The sequence below is a fragment of the Tenebrio molitor genome, chromosome 1, assembly GCF_963966145.1.
Source record: "Tenebrio molitor chromosome 1, icTenMoli1.1, whole genome shotgun sequence".
NCBI lineage: Eukaryota > Metazoa > Arthropoda > Insecta > Coleoptera > Tenebrionidae > Tenebrio > Tenebrio molitor.
Window position 1 is genome coordinate 1,032,473 of NC_091046.1, and position 19,330 is coordinate 1,051,802.

The 19,330-nt window shown below is 38.7% G+C and overlaps 1 protein-coding gene and 1 long non-coding RNA gene across 6 annotated transcripts in view; one reads left to right on the forward strand and one right to left on the reverse strand.

The window, feature by feature from the left end:
* The window catches only part of LOC138130990 (cell adhesion molecule 2-like), a 55,026-nt gene that overhangs the window by 23,037 nt on the left and 12,659 nt on the right, over window positions 1-19,330 (forward strand). For all 4 annotated transcript variants that reach the window (XM_069047736.1, XM_069047759.1, XM_069047745.1 and 1 more), the window contains exons 3-4: window positions 1,121-1,335; window positions 12,443-12,578. In XM_069047736.1, the coding sequence (XP_068903837.1) occupies window positions 1,121-1,335; window positions 12,443-12,578 (351 nt within the window). The remainder of the gene's footprint in view (window positions 1-1,120; window positions 1,336-12,442; window positions 12,579-19,330) is intronic.
* The window catches only part of LOC138131015 (uncharacterized), a 118,212-nt gene continuing 103,713 nt past the window's right edge, over window positions 4,832-19,330 (reverse strand). For both annotated transcript variants that reach the window (XR_011159695.1, XR_011159696.1), the window contains one exon: window positions 4,832-5,194. This is a non-coding gene — a long non-coding RNA (uncharacterized lncRNA). The remainder of the gene's footprint in view (window positions 5,195-19,330) is intronic.

Sequence of the window (19,330 nt, forward strand, 5' to 3'; positions counted from 1 at the left end):
TTAGCGCATTCACTATTTACGCAATGTTATTATTACTCGAGATACATATTTACAGTATTTCCAATCCATAAATCAGTAATTGTTTGATTAATAGCAGAAATAAATTCCGAACGTGTCTGTGAATGATTTTTATTTCCCGGCGCATCCACCATTTTAGCATTGGCCGAATCGTAACTGGAGAGATTTTGGCGGTGTTATCAATGGCAGAGTAAAATCGTTAACACACGAAGATTTGTCATGATTCGATTAGCGACACGGCTCATCGTCTCGATGTTAACATGTGGCGGATACGGTCTCTAATTTCGGTAGCTTCAGTTCAAATTCACTTTTACAACTAATTTGACTTAATCCTGAGATGTAAGTACAATTTAAATCCCAAAATACCCCCAGAGCATTGTTCGTTAAGGCGATTAAAACCTCAGTTTAATTTAATATCAAACCGCATGATCGTCGAGGGAGTCGATTCGCCATCCGAAGGATCATATTGACCACGGAAATCGAACCATCCATCGCGGTCGACGGCGACGGCGACGATAAAAATCTGTTGGTAACATGTAAATTTAGAGCGGTAACGAGCGTCTCTAATTTGTCTTGGTCCGTATGCTTTTCCCTTCGGCTTCCGTCAGAAGTGCCATCAACAAATTTCATTCATGGCCGCACTTTCCCGCTACACATTACAACCGCAAACATGCCCCGTGCCGCCTTTTTCGTACCATTATAACTAGATAAAAGCGCCAAAACATCTCCGAGTCGCGTCTATTATTGTTTTGAACCGCTTCGCGACGCCCGCGTATTTCACTTTAACTGCCTCCGACGTTAAAACTGAGCATCGTGTAATGGTGGCGCGTTAAGAAAGAAACATTACGTAAAATTCGCCGACGAATAAACAGAGGTATAACGCAAGGGAGGCGCTTAATTGTTAGGAACGGCGCTTTTCAAGACTTGGGCTGTTGGGGGCGCAATTACGCCTCGAATAGCTTAAGTTAGAATGACTTAGTCGGAAACGGGCGCAAACACAACACGTCCGTATATACATCCGGAGCCCTCTCCTCCTAATTTATCCGAAATTATTGTTATTAGTGCGAGGTGTTCGGAGGTTTAATTGTGCGTTGTTTTCCAGCCGTGGCCACCAACGGGGGCCTGAGCTGGGTGAGCGTCAACGTTCCGCAGTACAGAGTGCCGGGGGACACTGCCCTGCTGCAGTGCAATTACGATCTGGGGAACGGCAGTCTCTATTCCGTCAAGTGGTACAAGGACCACGAGGAGTTCTACAGGTTCGTGCCAAAAACGAGGCCGCAGGCCACGGCCTACAGAGTGCAAGGGGCCACCGTCGACGTAAGTAAAATATATTTTTTTTTTGTACTCATAGCCTCAAAAACGGTATTTCCCGGTTGTCCTCGGAGTGCGGGAACAACGATTTCAGGCACGCGGTGTTTTTTACTTTGCAGCAGAAACTAGGCGGAATTGCATTGTAAGATTGGTGTTTAATGACGTAGACGCTTCGTCACATTTGCAATTGTAAAATTAATTCTCTATAACACAATAAACAAGTAATTTTATTATAAAACAAATAGGAACGCAATTCAAAAAGGTAACAGTAATAACAGAGCCTTGAGTTATTCGTTACAAAAATATTGTACCTAATTTTTGCGGGAAGAAATTTGTGTACGTTTTATAAAATATGATATACAAGGGTGTATTTGTAAAATGTGCCGAAATTTTACCTACGAAGTTGTGGAACAACGTAGAAGACTAAAAGCAATTTAAAAAAAATGTAGCTCAAAAATTAAATGTCATTTTATTTTTTGACATAGAATTTTTTAAATATTTTTTCCGAGTTTTACTGTCGCGAGCAATAAATTTTGGTCGTCAATGTCATTTCAAAATTTGGTTAGATTGTCACAAATTTAAAAAATTTTCCTGCTTGATTATGCCCACGTCAACAAAGTGTCAAAAAATAGAGAAAAAAATGACAATTAATGTCATACAACATGATGTTAGGTTATGATATTTACCACTGATTTACAATAGAGCATTTTCGATTGCGTCAAAGAATGACCTTGACGACCAACATTTATTACTCGCGACTGTACATGAAGCCTAGTAGCTCGTGGTTAAAATTTTGCCGCGCACTTCAGGGACACCTGTATAATGTCGACATTTAAAAAAAGAAAATATTAAAGTCAGATTAATTAAATAAGATACAAAAAGTAACTGAAAGGAATGCAAATTAATTGTTCTCAAATTTAAATTGTTCTTTATTTCGGAGAGAATATCAAGTATTCAAAAACCAGCAAAAGAAGAACAATTTTGTCTCAGATTATAGATATATCTTTTGTTTTCTAATTTGCATTGTAAAAAAATGTAAATATTTTTATACGTCGTCTTTGCAAAAGAAAATTTAGTTCTGCAAAATCTCTGTGTTCTACGTTTTACAGAAACTTCGAGTTTTCTCGATCTGATGAACATTTATATGACTTAGATTCTAGAAAAGAAAATATTTTTGAACAAAAAAAATCAGGGTGGTTGTGGTTTATTGTCTTTTAAAAGGAAAAAATCTAACTTGTCTGAAAAAGCCTACGAAAATGTTGTTTTTCTTAAATTTCTTGTCTGCTTGGGTTGTTTGCAAGAATTGCTCGTCTGTCAGATCTGAATCACATTGAAAACCAGTAGGAGAAATGCACTGTTCATTAGGTTGCCCTGCATCTAAATGCTGATACCAAAAATTGAGCCGAGTGTACATAAACATAATATAAAAATGTGAAATTATATTTCGAAATATAATGAGTTCTTGGAAAATTTGATCTTAATGTATCATTTCTCCACATTATGCGAGATGCTAAGCAATACTGTTCTATTTTCTATTTTCCGTTTTTATAAATTTCCTGGCGCATTCACCATTTTCCAGTTCATAAATTAGTATTTTTCATGTGTTGCATTCAGAGCCGAGATTTACAATTTCTGCAAAGGTTTTCTCATAATGTAACCTATAGTTTTCACCAACGCAACGAGATCTATAAATCCCAATTCGCAACTTCATAATTAATATTGAAAACAAAGGTTTGCAGTTTCTTTGTTCTCAATAAGATCTACGAAACCGTGAAGTACAACAGTGCAAAACAAAGATTTTCCTTGGAATCTTTTGCATTTTTCAAAGAATCCTTCGATGGAAAATTCAGCGAAGGAGCTCTGTAGCGCGTCGGCCCAATTTGAATTAATCAGACTATCAATTTCGTTTGATGCAACTAATTTTAGAATACCGCAACCGACAGTGTAAAATGGAATTCCCGAATGTGACCAAAACTGTGGAGATTTAGTGATTTTGCCGTATTTTTCGACACACAAAAACCATTTTAAACTTTCAGTGTTTGTATGGACAGATAATTTCAATAACTAAAATGCAAATTTCACCCGTCGAAAAATGTATGGAATAATAAAAGCAAACAAGATAAAAACCGGACAAAAATTAAATTGATTTCGATTTGAGTTAACCGTTTGTTAAATAAACCGATTTTTTGCGGTTTTTGCGTTTTGAAATTGTATCAGTCGAGTAGAAATTCTAAAACGAATAATTATTTATCATTATTTCGCATTAATTGACGCAGAGTAAATACGGTGGATATTACGAGTATAAAATGTGTTTTGTGATTAGTATGATTACTGTTCGCGATAATCGATAGCGGTGTCTGCGGTAAAGAATTTTCCTTTATGAGAAAATAAAACTTTAATAATTTGTTGGTTTAACTCGTAAAAAAGCATTGTTAATGCCACCGTCAATATTGTGTTTTTTACGGATAATTGCTGCCGTTGTCCCAAACGATTTTTTGTTATTGACCCGCTGTTTTTACCGAATTACAACTTTTATTCGAAAATATAAATCGAATGCCTACACTTTGATAGTTCGATTACTTTAACAAACTTTACTTTATTTTCGTTACATCGAAACACTTGGATAAGTTTATTGATCAGAATAGTCATAACAAATGGAAGCAACATTTTAGAGTGCGGTTGAAAATGGACGTTCGGAGTTTTACTGTAAATTATCGTGTTGCCTTTCTGGAAGCATAATTATTGTACAAATATGTACACGAAAATGTATTTAGTTTACATTAAACTGAGTTATGATAGTGATATTCCAATTTTCCCGTTCGTTTAACCACCACCCACTTCTGAAGAATAATTGGGGAAATGTAAGCTCTCAACCGCGCAATTAACGAAATCCTACCGAATAAAATTCCAAAGCTAGATCTGATTTTTATTTACTCGTTCTATCAAAATAATGTTCTTTATGGTCGCCACATTAACCGGTCACAGTGAATTGAAACTGAAATACTGTCGATAATTGATAAAATTTGTGCTCCGAATGGAGTAATTTTTATTCGATTTGTTAAATTAACTGGCTAATGAAACGAGTACAAGTGCTAATTACGATGGTAAATTATCCCTAATTGGAATATTTCCGGTTAAGTTAAAACCTAATTTAAATTAAACGATATTTTTTAAACATGTGTATCCATTTATTTACATAATCACAGAAAATGGAATTGTTTTGAAAGTTACGTAAATTACCACCAATTTCTGCTTCGCAAGCACGCTTTTTACGTGTTTGGTGGCTGCGTTGAAATTTCTTCTCGAATATTGTTTTTGTTCCAGTGAACGTTCCGGGGCTTATGGACATACTTTTGGTAGCCCCAGAGAAAGTTTATTGCTCTCAAATCGGGTGAATGTCAGGGCCAAGAGATATTTGATTTCGGGAAACTATTGGGAAATTTATCAGATATAAAAAATTAGGTCGTGTTATTTTTGGCAAGATTAATTCCAGAATACAAACTTTAGGGTTAATTATTTATTTATAATACATAGTTATTAAAAACACAATTATTAAAAACAATTTGAGAATCTAACAAGAGTTTTAATCACTTTTGACGGGAGTAGTAGGACGTTTTTAGCGCGATAAACATTTTTGATTGGATGAAAGTAAGTGCTCTGCTTGGCTGAACACGCACGTTTGGTGTATGTGGAAATTAATCTTCGAAAATCTCCCTCAGAGCTGTTTTATGGCTGCGGTGTCGTATGGGTAGGGGCACCATCTTGCTGCTGGTACAAGTATTCAAGTTTATGGAGGACCCTCGGATTTTCGGTGTCTTTAAAATCTTGTTTTCCACAATGAATTTCCAGGAAAATAATGTCCAACCTGAAACAATTTAAAAATACATATTTAACAGTAAGAATATCAAATTTTTAAATAGCAAAATTCCGTTCATTTTTAAACTCCATGTCAAAATATTTTCAAATAACAAAATGTCTTCTACAAGAATAATAATAAGAATTTGCTATGAAAAATAAAGAAGAAAGAAATAACCCATCTGTAATGCTTAATCAGTGTTGGGACATATGTATTTGCTCACCTTGAAGTGCATACTTAAGGGATGAAATTACCCCCTGAATATTTTTGTTTTTCGCTCTACAAAAGTTTGCAAACGGAAATTTAAATATATAACATTTTCATAACAAATAATAAATAAAGAGCATCCTTGAACAACACATTACAAAATTTTCAAAAGAACAAAAGCAGATACCTATGTTTGTTTTATGTAAAAATTTACATTTATGTTGAATGTCATGTTGACACTTATACGCCATTTCCCATGTTACGGCCAAAAAGAAAAATCTTGTGTGGCCACTGTTGCTGTGTCTTTTTATACATATTTCTTTCGCAATTAAATGCATTAGGTCGTACAAAAATATTACATACACCAAGAGGCACACACATCTCGTGTAAGTAATGTCCTCGCTGCGCGCGTGCACTTAAACATGGGATAGAAAGAAGCACTTTACTCTCTTGTAATTTAATATGCTACTTTGCTATTCAAGTGTACATTTTTTGGTACAGTTTGGATCAAGTTTTGTTGATTATGGTGATGACTACCTCTAAATGTCACACTTTAGACATTGATCTGGATCAATTTTTTAACTTTCTATCTTCCTTTTTTGATATAATTTGCATATCACTTATAATACCACGAGTAGGCAAAGTTATGTCGATTATTTTTGTCTTGCTGTCACGAATGTCACCCACGCTTGAATTTGAATACGAGTGCGCAACACGAGTGATATTCTCAAGCGTGGGAGACATGAGTGAAAACACCACAAAAATAGTCTACTTAAATTTGAGGAACTATTCAGTTAACAAAATTCATAATCAATTTTCCTGATAATTAAAACTAGTCGATAATTTTCACTAGTGATGAATAATCGGGAAATTTTGTTTTGATTTGTCCAGAAATGACAAATCGTGCATTTTTATTGGAGAATTTGACGTGAGTTGAATAGTCATGAACAAAACAGTTACGTATCACGAAAGCCTTTCGCTAGTTGCCAATCTCTCGAAATCTCTCATTCATGTCTGCATTCTTACAACTTCTTAAAATCCTGTGGAACATTTTTTTTTACATCTTTAAGAATTCTTTGTGCGTTTTCGACAAATGTCCGTACTTCGTGAGTTCTTCCAGTCCTCCAGAGATTAAAATTTCATTTATCACTTGCAGTCAATTTGTACTCGTATAATTTGTCTGGTTTCTCCACAATTCAATTTTTCTATTTGTGCACTTGCGAGATAAAACGGTCTTACTGCATGAGCCGGTGTTACTTCTTAATTCCTCTTTGTATCAACTCCCGCCAATATCGCTATGGTAACCTTGATCGGCTTCGGTTTCCCAACTCTACTTTTCCGAGCGTTCATTAATGTTTTTTTCTCGGTCAACGATTACTCGAAACACCCAATTTTCTTTGCTCGTTTTTGACGAGACTTTGTGCGAATCGACAAAAATCTCGAGTTTAAAGCGGCTTCATAAATAATTCAGTTAAATAGAAACAAGCGTTGCAGACATGGTGCAATCGTTGCTGTTGTCAGTAAGTGCAAATTACGGTGGAGCGTGCGCCGCTCGTTGCACCGGTTCCGCTTTTTAATTAAAAAAATTTCATAACGCCAGCCCCCGATGAATTATCGAGCTTTCGCCGCTAATTGTTGTTTAAATATTGTTTTCATTGCTGTCCCACCGAGCGTAATATTGACAAACAGTTTAATATAAATTAATATCATTTGTCTTCGGTAATAACCGAACCTGGCGGACCACAGTATTGTTGATCAATCAAGTCCAGGCATGGATATGAATTTTTTAGCGGCGCACCGATCGGGACGAACACCAAATCCGTAAATAATTCGAATTACGTCGACCATTAAGAATTAAATCGGTCGAGGGAGGGAAAAAATCGAGGGGTTTCACGCTGCTCAGACATGGAAATGATGCGGTTGCTTGTTTTGAAACAGACGTTTTACCACCCTCCTCCCTCGAGGACCATCGAACAGTCTGAGAAGCTGTCATCGAAACTTACGTCTCAGTCTTCGGCAACGTGACAGGGAAAAAATCTTCGTCGCAGATCGATCGGGGAGTTTGCGAGTTTTAAAGGGATGAATTGTGGCTGATACAGGCCGTGCGGAAATTGTGAAACGCCAATTCGGGAGGGTTGAAATCACTTAAAAAATATTCAGTACAGATTTACCAAGATCCAAATACGGGGTACATATTTTTTACATCTTCTGGATTTGTAAATTTCACATTAGACGACTCACACTTGCGGCTTTTCAGTTTTAATTGTTAATTACACACGAACACTTTCTCATTTTATCAAGAATGAAAATGATCGACTTCCTGAAATATGCTACTTTTACATTATTGAAATATTCAACAATGATAACTGTACAGGGTGATTCAAGTTTTACCGCCCGCACGATAAACCCTATTAAAAAATTAGTAAAAATTATGAAACTTTAGAGTTACATCCCCTTGATATAAGACTTTCAATGTGTGCAATTAATTTTCCCTTGTCACTTCATTCACAGCCATAAATTAAAAAAATCGATTTTGACCAAAAAAAAATTTTTTTTTCGTACACGCTCACAATTAATTCAAAGAACACATTTATGAAATTCGCATCAAAAGAAAATTATTAGTTTTTGAATTATTCCAAATTTAACATTAAAAGCGAAAAATGACCAAGATTTACAAGATTTACTACAGTGTCATAAATAAATACCTCATTGTTGGCAAACATCTGTTGACAACTTTTCTAGTAATTCTTCAGTCCCTAAAGTGTACCACAAACAATCCACGCCAATCTCTTTTGTGGAAATGATCACCCAATTAAATAATAAATCATAGCTAAATTTTGCACTTTAATATCAAATTCCATTTATTTCAAAAACCAGTGATGATTTCATGATTTCGATGACACCAAATTTTTCGTAAATGTTTGGAAGAACTCTCAGTGAAAAATTATTTAAAATAATGTAGCGAATGTTCTACAGCGACACACAATCATTCCTGAATTGTTTGAGAATTTGAAATCGATTAGAAGTGGGTATTTTTGCTCGGGCGGTAAAACTTGAATCACCCTGTACTTGCTCAGTGTTGGGCTGCCAGATCAAATTATCTCAATGTTCTAAATCAGGAAACGTCTTTGGTAGTCCATATTAGAGATGCAATCGAGAGATCTGGTCAGGCTGTGAGTGTAAATAAAGGAAAATCAACTGAAATCTGAGGAATGTGTTGAGAATGCAGCATTTTGCAATTTACATTTTTTAAATACAACAGTAAGAAATTATACGTTACTGTCGCAGTATTGGTCAGACATTGTTAAAAATAAATGAAGAGTAATCACGTGTATGAACCGTAGCAGTAAACATTCTATCTTTGAAAACAATACATTTGTTTTTGTGTGATGTTTCTTGTTTTTGTCATTTTTCAATACAGACGAAAATGTTTGTGGGATCATTTGAATTGAATTTCTGTGTCACGATGTTTTTATTTTAAATTACATTATCTCGAAGCCCCTCGTTTTTAGGCAACCAAGTAATCTCAACAATTTACCTTTAGGACAGTACAGTTACGCTAGGTGGCAAACTTGACAGCCAACTAAGTACCACGCAAGAAACATCTATAACGACTGCCCGTGCAGTAAACTGTTCTGGTACCTGGATTTTTCTATTTTGTCTCTTCCGGAGTATTTTCTCCTCTCGCGCCCGGATCGCGTTCTCGGGCCGATTTAAGTTTCAATTTCTGAACCAATCGCACTTGAAAGTGTGAAATTCGTGCGGGTAATAATAGACACTTTGGCGTGAGAGTTGTCACGCGAAAACGGACGTGTTTTAATGGGGGGAATAGAAGAGATGGGCGTTTTGGGAATAGAGATGAGTGTTTTAGGCACACGTATACTGTCGCGGCTTTTATGCCGACGTTTCATGCGAGAAACGGCTCGTTTTTTCCGGAATTTTGCCCGAAACAGGCGTCGCCGTGACGACTCTTAAAAATTTAATTCTCGACGGGGGTTTTTTTATTGTTCTTTGACTTGTAAAAAAATTGTGGACACGGAGCGCACCCGGAACGTTTTTCACGTTTCACTTTCTGCTTTGACTCTACAGAAACGTCATTATAATAAAACGTCCTTAACGATATCTCCTTCGGTAAATATTTTTTTATTGTTTGCGACGCGTTTACCTCTCGGGGAGGTGAATTTTTGCTTAAGCGGACGGTGAGCTCGACGTTTTGCACAATTTTATTTTTTGCTTGTCTTTCGGTGGTCCCTGACAGCTAAATTGGAAGTTTGCGTTCAACTTCTAGCTGACTCTTAATAAGATTTGTTCTTGCAAAGACGACAAAATTTATTACGTTTTCTTCGCTTTTAATCAACTCGTGTAAACAATTGCAAATGATAGTGTTTTGCAGTAATTTAGTTTGCAACTTGTTTATGAGCGAATGGAGGCGCACTTGCTGTTTCAATTCAAATTTAACAGTTATTTTTGTCTTGCAGTCTTCCACACTTCGATCTCTTCGAACCGTTTTGGTATCGCTGGAGGCAACTTTTTCTAATTTATTCCCATAATAACATCAGAATAAATGAAAGAAAATGAGTTTTTTGCCTCACCATTAAAACAGATTTGCTCTAAAGTCACACTTTAGACATTGATCTGGATCAATTTTTTAACTTTCCACTTTCCCTTTTGATATAATTTCGACATAATCACTTATAATACCACGAGTAGGCAACGTTATGTCGATTATTTTTGTGGTGCTGTCACGGATGTCACCCACGCTTGAATTTAAAAATCACGAGTGCGCAGCACGAGTGGTATTCTCAAGCGTGGGAGACATGAGTGAGAACACCACAAAAAATGGTAGTGTTTTGCAGTAATTTAGTTTGCAACTTGTTTATGAGCGAATGGAGGCGCACTTGTTGTTTCAATTCAAATTTAACAGTTATTTTTGTCTTGCAGTCTTTGAGACTTCGATCTCTTCGAACCGTTTTGGTATCGCTGGAAGCAACTTTTTCTAATTTATTCCCATAATGACATCAGAATAAATGAAAGAAAATGAGTTTTTTGCCTCACCATTAAAACAGTTCTTGCTCTTTGTACAGACTGGAGAGCTTTATTTTACACTTTAGTACACTTGCACTTAATAAAGTTTTCCTTAATTTGCTACAGAAGTAAAAAAAATACAAAAAGAATTTCTGGTGGAATATTTGGCAGTTTTTCATTATCACTTGCGACACCGAATTCACTCATTTTATTTAGTTTTTTAAATTACAACACTTGCTGGGTTCCTGTGTGTAAACTTCCCACTTGGAAAAAAAGTTACTTCAAGCACATATTGCATACATAACTATCGAGTGGATTCTTTTTATAGTATTCCATGTCTTTATATATTTTCTCTGTGTCTCTTTTATTTACTGTACTTTTTCGCATTGGTATTTCGGAAGGGAGCCTCTATGCGCCCTCTGGTGGCGCCTCCGCGGGTCAAGAATCGTTGCGTTACCGTACGCACCATTTGCATTTAAAATTAATCGAGTAGCAATCTTTCTTGGCGGCAAACACAGTATTTATTCGAGAAAGTGACAGGTGACGAACAACCAGTCAAATAAGAAATTTCAAAGTAAATAATTAGTTTCCGGCTTGCGCAAGCGAAGAAGACGAAGAAAGATGTTGCATTTCGTTTAAGTTGCAAATAATCCGTCAAACGTCAACGGTGCTGGGCGACACCGACCTGTCAGCAATAACCGGGGGCCTGCCGTCCCCGTAAATGAAACATCAAAGTCGTCCACCGCCGCCGCCGCCATCGAGAAAATAAAGTTTTCGTTTTGGCGCTGCGACGCAAATCGATCGGGTTAGGTTTTCTTCACCCCGGTCACATTTTAGCGATCAGAACAAATTATCATGGAATGGCGAAAGTACAGGACTGCGCTGCAATTCTTTGTTCGTGAATGAAATTTTGATAAATTCCGACTCGGCGAAGAATAATCGGTCCTCATTCATTATTCCGAAGGCGGCTAATTTGTTTATGAACGTTGAAATTACGTGTCGGCGGCGGCGAGGCGACTAATACTTAACGGGGTAATTACACCATAGTTATACAGAGCGAGACGAAAAAAAGAAACGGGGGTCAGAAGCTCGAGGTGGTTTCCTGATCGTGCGAGGACCAGCCGAATCGCGAGTGCTCGTCAAACTATTAAATTTTGATAAAATCGATAACGCAATTAAAAATTCTCGCAAAGTAAAATGTTTGTAATCCGCCCCTTCAGCTCGCAAAGTTTCCGGTTACTGTACACGGTGGGGGTAAAAAGTTGGCCGCCCCCGCCCCCAGTCGATCCGCGACACCGTGACCTATAGCCGCGCGATATTAATGTTTTAACGAAATTTTACCGAGTCGCGGGAATTCGATATCGAAAGTAAACCACCGCCAACTATGTTTTCTGTGAGGGAGGCGCCGGCAGACACTATTCGCAGCAGGCCATTTTCCATATTAGCCCCGGTCTTTGTTTCCACGATCCATTAAGCCGGGACAATGGTTTGCATGAGTCTCGTTATTAATTATTTATCGCGAGCCTGAAGCTTATACACTTTATTTTCCTTCATCGGAACGTTCTGCTCATTTAACCCCGGTAATGATCGCGTTTTTGGCGCCATCTTCGGTTCGGGCCGATGCATTTTTCATGCGCCTCCTGTTGCACGCCACCCGAACTGCCGTTTGACAGCTGTCAAATCGATCGGCGATCGTCAGGAACCGGCGGTTTAATTTACTCATTTTTTTAATGAAACACGTTTCACGCCGGATTTAGAATTCTTTTGTTGGCACCCATTGTGGTGTTTTTTGTTCTGCATCCAGCTAATTAATCCGTTCCCGCCCACTGGAATAAGATTAATGAACGGGATAATCCCGCTTTTTCGAAAATAAAGAAGAAAACGCCGCAACAATAATCGTGAAAGAGACCGATCCGGGACGCACCTCTATACGGCATCGAGTTTTTTTTGTGCGATGATGGATGGTGCAAGATCTCGGCGACGCTGCTGCAACAGTGTTTATTTTATTTCTTTTTTCGCTTTCAGTTGTCCAAATCAGACAGCAGGAAAGTGGTCCTTCATCCTGTCGACTGGAAAACGAGCGGTCTCTACCGATGCGAGGTCTCGGCCGAGGCTCCGGCTTTTTCTTCGGCGCAGAGCGAATCCCGGATGGAAGTCATCTGTAAGTCCTAATATGCTAAGGTCGATTTTTTTCGTTGGTTTTTATAGGGGAGCGCCCCTCGAAATGGGGAGCGCTTAAAACGTACAGTGTCGTTGTGCGACGCACAAAGACGATGTCATTCCAGCCGAAACATTCATTCGGTCTTTAAGTCTGAGCGCTTGTTTGCTCTGATGCGCGCCGCAACTTCGATTTTCCCACATCGCGAGGCAAATTGGCACGTGTTTATGGCTGATTGGCCACGATCTGACATTCTTTGAGCATTCCTCGACCGGAAGCGATTCGCCACACATCCGGACGTTGATTTAAAGCATCATTATGTGTGCTTTTATTTCGGAACGAGGCAGAGTGCATTCGCCGGAGCTTTATGCTAAACGGTTCGATCGATGCCACTCACAATATGAATTTGATATGAATCGAAGTGGGGATTACAAAGCGCCTGCTTTGCCGAACGGACCTGATGAGGTCCAAATCAACGGACCCCCGACCACGCATCGATGCTATCGGAAAGAACAAACCCATTGTCGGGTGCGCCATTCAAGCCGGTTTTATTTTATTTTTAATCGTGCAGTTGCCATCACTGACAAACCCGGACTGTGGAAAATGTGAAAAATACATACATACCGGGGAATATTTGCATACTTTTTGTAAAAGTCACAATGATGCAGTACGAACATTTTTGCATATTTTGGAATTCGTCGATCAATCCTCGCAGGTCTTTCAACAGTTTAGAAAGAATTACAGTTCTTTCTAAACGCATTCTGGTAATTCACGAAGAAAAAATTCGTAGTGAAGGGATTCGCAACTCCTGTTTTAGGTAATGAGAAACGCAATAGTATCTGCACAATTTCAAGTAGGTGCAGGTCCCGTGAACAACAGGACCAAAATACGTTTGCGATTAAAAATCTACCATTAATTACTTCAATTTATGAGCGTGCGGTATATCTTATCTATCTTAGGCATTTTAGACACGTAATAACTTACTTTACGCCACGGCGTGCGGTAATAAACATTTTGCCGTTTTATCTACCGGTCGTAGATCAAATTGCGTAAGTAACTTGTGGAACGGCCTGGTTGTTCAAACTTCGCGTGCGTACGATAATGTCTATGTACAGGGTGTCTCAAAATTCGCGAATTCCGAATTCAGAGCGTTGTAGGGAATCACTTCAGTAGTCCAAATATGGGACTCCCCCCACAAAGATACATTGGTCTGAAGGTGCACTCTTTGAACTGCGTTTTCTTCAAATACAGGCTGAAAAGTTCAGTGTTTATTGTTATTTATGGTGTAGATGATTGTGTAAAATAATAACGTAAAACAATTTTTTGAAGAATAGTTTTACTTTGGAGTAAGAAAATCTTAAATTTTTGTAATTTTTCTTAAAAATGGAACGGCAACGTAGCTAGAACAGTATTTTGTCACTGTGGATATGAAGGCTGCTATGTATTGAACAAAATTAAAGTGCTTATATCTTCTTCAGGAAGACCGAATTTTTTTTTCTACGTATTTTTCGGGTTCCACTGGGTCCTTCCCTACCACGCTCTGAATTCGGAATTCGCGAATTCTGAGACACCCTGTATATTCCGTTCGTTACGTAAAAAACTATTTACTGCTTTTTTCCTCCAATTTACAGATATTTAGTGAAGTTTTTTGTATTTAATAACTGCGATTGTGAAATTACAATTTGTTTTTTTTTTGTTAACATCAGAGAGATTGTAACGCTAAATAATGCGCGTTCAGCACCAAGAAGGGAAAAAATTGTAATTAGCGTTTGTTATAACGATTAAATCTTTTTTAATTAAATAATGAAGAAGATACCACAAGCGTGATGAAAGAAGTGATGAGAACTAATTAAAAATATATAAAGAAAAATTGTGGCGTGCTTCTGAGAGTCCATAATAGTGTGAAGTGGGTCCCTAATATTAAAATCGCCATTTATCAACTCCTACATCACCTTCAATTAGTGACGTTGGAAAAAATTATTATTTAAAGTTTTCAACTTTTATTGAAAAAATTAAAATTCTTATCCGGAGATCATCCAGTTGTACCGTGAGATCTAAAAAACAAAACAGAGTTGGCTGTGACCAAATATTTTAGTTGGCAATTCGTTAAAATTTCAATTATCAGGTGTCAGACTTAAAAGTTAGGTTAGTGATTTTGAGAACGTTGAAATTTTGATTTTCATAAAGCTGTGAATTATGTGTGACCTGTCGGTTGTAAAAGAATCATGAGGAGCTCCAATCCTATTTACGAACTAGAGTAAATATTCGAAATGTCTACCTTCAGCTTCCAAACATAATGCTACTTTTTTCGCTTCATGTTTTCAAATGACCTTGGCAAAGTCGGGACAATTTTCGATCGCACGGTATTTGTCAGCTATACCACAATTTTTTTCCTGTTGCGTTGTTCGCACATCTTCTGGGTTATCTCGGCGACTTCTTGTTTGTCAGTACCAGAAAGTTTTTTCTTCGCTGCCGAGGCCAAAATCTGTTTTTGCCTTTCGTGGTTTTATTCCTGTTCCGGAAACATAATTTATCCACCTCCTCTTCCTGACACGTTTACGGTCACCGACGGGTCAGGACGACAAGCCAACAAGTGATAAAATTAATTTCGAAAGGGAGTGGAATGGAAACAAAGATTTTTGGCAGCGAAGCGGCGAGATTCGAATTCGCGACCGCAACAAATCAATACGGCCTCAATTTCTGGTCCTGTCAATAGAAATTCGGCAAGTTTTACGACTCCGCCAACCCGAAAGTTGTCACATCCCGCCACGTGACCGGCTGTCGAAGCCATAAACACCGTGTCAGACCATCCGCCCTTACTAATTTATGTTTTCATTTGCTGGTCATTAAACGCCGAAGAAAATGCCGTTTGCAACGTTTTTAGGGCGCAATTTCGCTTGTCCGTGTATTTTACGGCTCATGTGACGTCATGAACATGTTTACGACGGCCGTCCGGGGACCGTACCCGCGTTGTAATCGACGTCTTAGGAAGAATTTACTCTCCACAACCGACTCCGCCAGGATTACCATCTCTTTACGATTGTCCTCGACAAGAGAGGACGAAATCAAAACCGGGACCTTTATGAAAAATAAACCGACATCATCATAATCCGACAACAAGATAAACTTTTATGCACACCGTGTATCGTAAACAATGCAATAAACCGAATTCTGATCCAGGCATCGGGTCATAAAAGGATTATTAATACAGGTAACGCGGGCCATAATTTTCCGCTTTACTAGGTGTACACGACTCCGGCGGGAAAATTGCTTTTATTTTTTTTTTCTGGGTTGTTCCAACTGGGCCGTGATTTTTTTCGCCGACGGAAAGTTTATTTTGTAACCGAACGGCGGCGGTGTCCCCTCGGGTAAGGTGCGGTCAAAAAGAGCTCCCCCCGGAACCGGAGCGCGGAGTTGGCGGCTTCGTGTTCTTCTCTTTGCACGTGGAAATTGATCTGAACGTACGGGTTAAAGAAGCTTTTGAAGTCTTGTGCTTTGAGCTTTTTTAACTTTGGAGCTTTGTGAGCAGTAATACAAGTTGTGTTTTGGAAGTTTAAACGTGCACGTCAAGCGATTCGTTTATAACAGGGGATTATTCCACGTCAGACTCATCGTTGCAACATCAACGAGACCGGCTCCGGTTGCATCCCGGATTTGGCCGCTGGCCGGAACCGGCGATCGCGCCAGAGTCCGGATGACTTATAGGGCGGAGCAAATTGGCGGGAAAAACGGAACATCTCTCTATTTTTTGTTTTGTCTTTTCCGCTGATTTATCCGGGCGGCCTTCCGACACGGTTCCGGTGCACGCCCGGACTCGGCGTAACACGTTGCGGACAACGAGACCGCCGCAACTGCTCACACTCCACAAATTACTCCGGACGAAGCCTCCGATAAGTGATCGGACACAAAGCACGAGTGGGAGGCGGTCGCCGCCGCCGCCGCCGCCGAATAAATCCGTGCGAGATTTAGATAATTCCGTTAAGATATGAAAGGGAACCCGGTCGGAGTGATTACAAGGATTGTTAATTCCTGATCGGGGAAAAACTCCGGGAGGGGGACGCCGCCCTAGCCGATATGCCATTGATTATGTGTCAAATTGTTGGCGAGATCTCCGGAGTGGGGCTCCGGTTTAAAGTGCCGGATCAAGTACATTTTAGAAATATCGCCCGGTTTTAGGGCCATAAAAGGATCACCATACTTCAGGACTTATTGAGACTAACGTTGGGACGAGCCGCGTATTTATGTCGAAGTCTCTGCCTCCTGATCTATCAGGGTATATACAAAAATTGACCGGCCGCGTCGGAGATGCGACGCGGATTTGATTTACGACCGGAATAAAAACGATTGCAGCGCCGTAAAACTTATGGAAATATATGGGACAGACTCTTAACCCCATTTCGGATACCATAAAGAACTCGGACACTTGTCCGACTCGGAGAATTATGCACCGACGTAAGGGTATCCGCGCCGCCGGTGACCTCCGCCACCCTTTTGCAAATCTCTTTTTCGACGGGGCGGGGACGTCCCCACGTGCCAGAGCGGAAGCGCAACTGTGCCGGTTGCCCGATCGGTTCGGGTTCTGCTGAATAGGACACTAAAGCACAAAATCAAAAAAGCACGCTTTTATCAAGATGAATGCGATTTCATGGAGTCGCAAATGTTTGACTCGATTTTTTCGCTGCCGCGTCAAGAATTAATTAATTTACTGCATTTAGCGTTTCCGCTATTTGCGACGCATCGATCGTTAAAATCTACGATAACTAATTTATTCGTGATTTCATTTCCTCTAATTAAGTACACCGCCGACGCGATCCAACTTCTCCACCTTGACGATCATCGTATCGAGTACGTGTTTTAATTTTAACTGGTGACGGAATTCGTCGGGGTAAATCTATTTTTTTTTTTATAATTTTTTGCAAAGGGCCTCACGAACCGAGTTCAAATTTAAAAGTTATTTTCGTTAAACACGACGCAACAAAAATGTTACTTTTGAAAGAGCAAAAAAGTTGACTAAAGCCTTCAGTTGGCTATGTTTTTTTGCCCAAGGGGAAAAAGACCCACTTTACTCCATACAATCACGGAGTAAAGTTGCTCATTATACAGGGTGTATCTGAAACACGTGTGTTAATTTTAACCAGTGAAAGAACTTGCCAATTTATTCTCTATAACATTTTGCAAAATTCGCAAAAGATTTCCAAAATTTTTTGCCCTCCAATTTTTACCAAACGAGTCGTTTTGTGTAGTTAACTAGTCTCTATTTTTTCGTAACTGTTTTTACAAAGCTTCGTTTCTATCACAACAGCAAATTTTCGCCCTTACCTATAGGCGGGGGTATACAGGGTGTATCCGAATTCGACCGACAAACTTTCAGGCCAGATTCTACGATCAAAAATAAACATAAAACTCTTAATACATATGGGGTCAAAAACGCTTAGTTTGCGAGATAATCGACAAAAACGTAAAACAATTATGATCTGAATTCCTTGGATTTTATGGGGTTACTGTGCATTGAACAGGGGGGCGAAATTTTGACAATTTTTGTAAATTGTACTCCTCCTTTTTATTTTTGTACGTTTGATCAAAAAATTCCACCTGATCCCTTGTGTTGCTGGTAGAAATTTTTAGTCGATTATCTAAGCATTTTTGACACCATATGTATTCAGAGTTTTATGCTTATTTTTGATCATAGAATCTACCCTGAAAGTTTGTCGGTCGAATTCGGATACACCTTTGTACTCGTATACTTTGATGGCTAATTTATTCCAAATTTTAAATCAATTTGTAATGCTTTTTCGTAAAAATATTATAGAGAAAAGTTTCATAAATTGGCGAATTCTTCCACTGGTTAAAATTAACACATGTATTTCAGATACAGCCTGTATAAAGGTCATGCAAAAACATAATTATGCTACATTCACAAAAAAGTCGATTCTTAAAATGAAAGTTATCATTTAGATATCCTTGAAACAAGTAAAATGGTTTATTTATTAGAAAAACGTTAACTCTACGAGTATTTACTGTGATTTTTACAGAATTTTTTGCAATAGTAATTTATGGCACCTCTCGATTTAGGAACTCTAAAATTTTTAAGACATAAAACCTTTGTGAGGAGGACGTTGGTCGTCAACCCAACATGACCAACTTATTCGTAATACCATTTCCTGTAATCAGCTTAAACTGCACTGTCGACAGATGTGACTCAACTTCACCCTGACGACCAGCATACTCGTATATTCGTGCGGATCAATCTACGCGTCACTTTTGGCCGATCAAAGTTTTTTAAAATCTACTCTTTGCAATGCGAGGAGTGTCGTCTTGGGGGTCATTACTGCACGAGCAATTTCCTCAACATTTATTGCTCGAACAAAGACTTTAATTAATCGATACGTTTGATGTTAGATAGGCCTAATGGGATTTGGGTCGGGAATTGCCGCTGGCCATTCCGCGCATGCAACATTTGCATTTGTCGAAGAACGAGCTGTGGTGGTGGTGGGTGTAAAAAAAAATCGTTGGTGTTTTGTGTCGCTTAATAAAAATTTCAGGGATGTCAGACGATTAGGTCGGCGTCTCGTCAGACGAACGGGCAAATACGTCGTCTTTAATTTCGTCGACTGGAGCTTAATCGATAAAATGATTTCCGCCGGTGCAACTCTCCCCTAAGTACCCAGAGGTTCCTTTCTTCGTTGTATTCGGTGCACGTTTCCGTCCGGAAAAAAAGAAATACATTCTATAAAATGCGGCAATTTATTATCGAA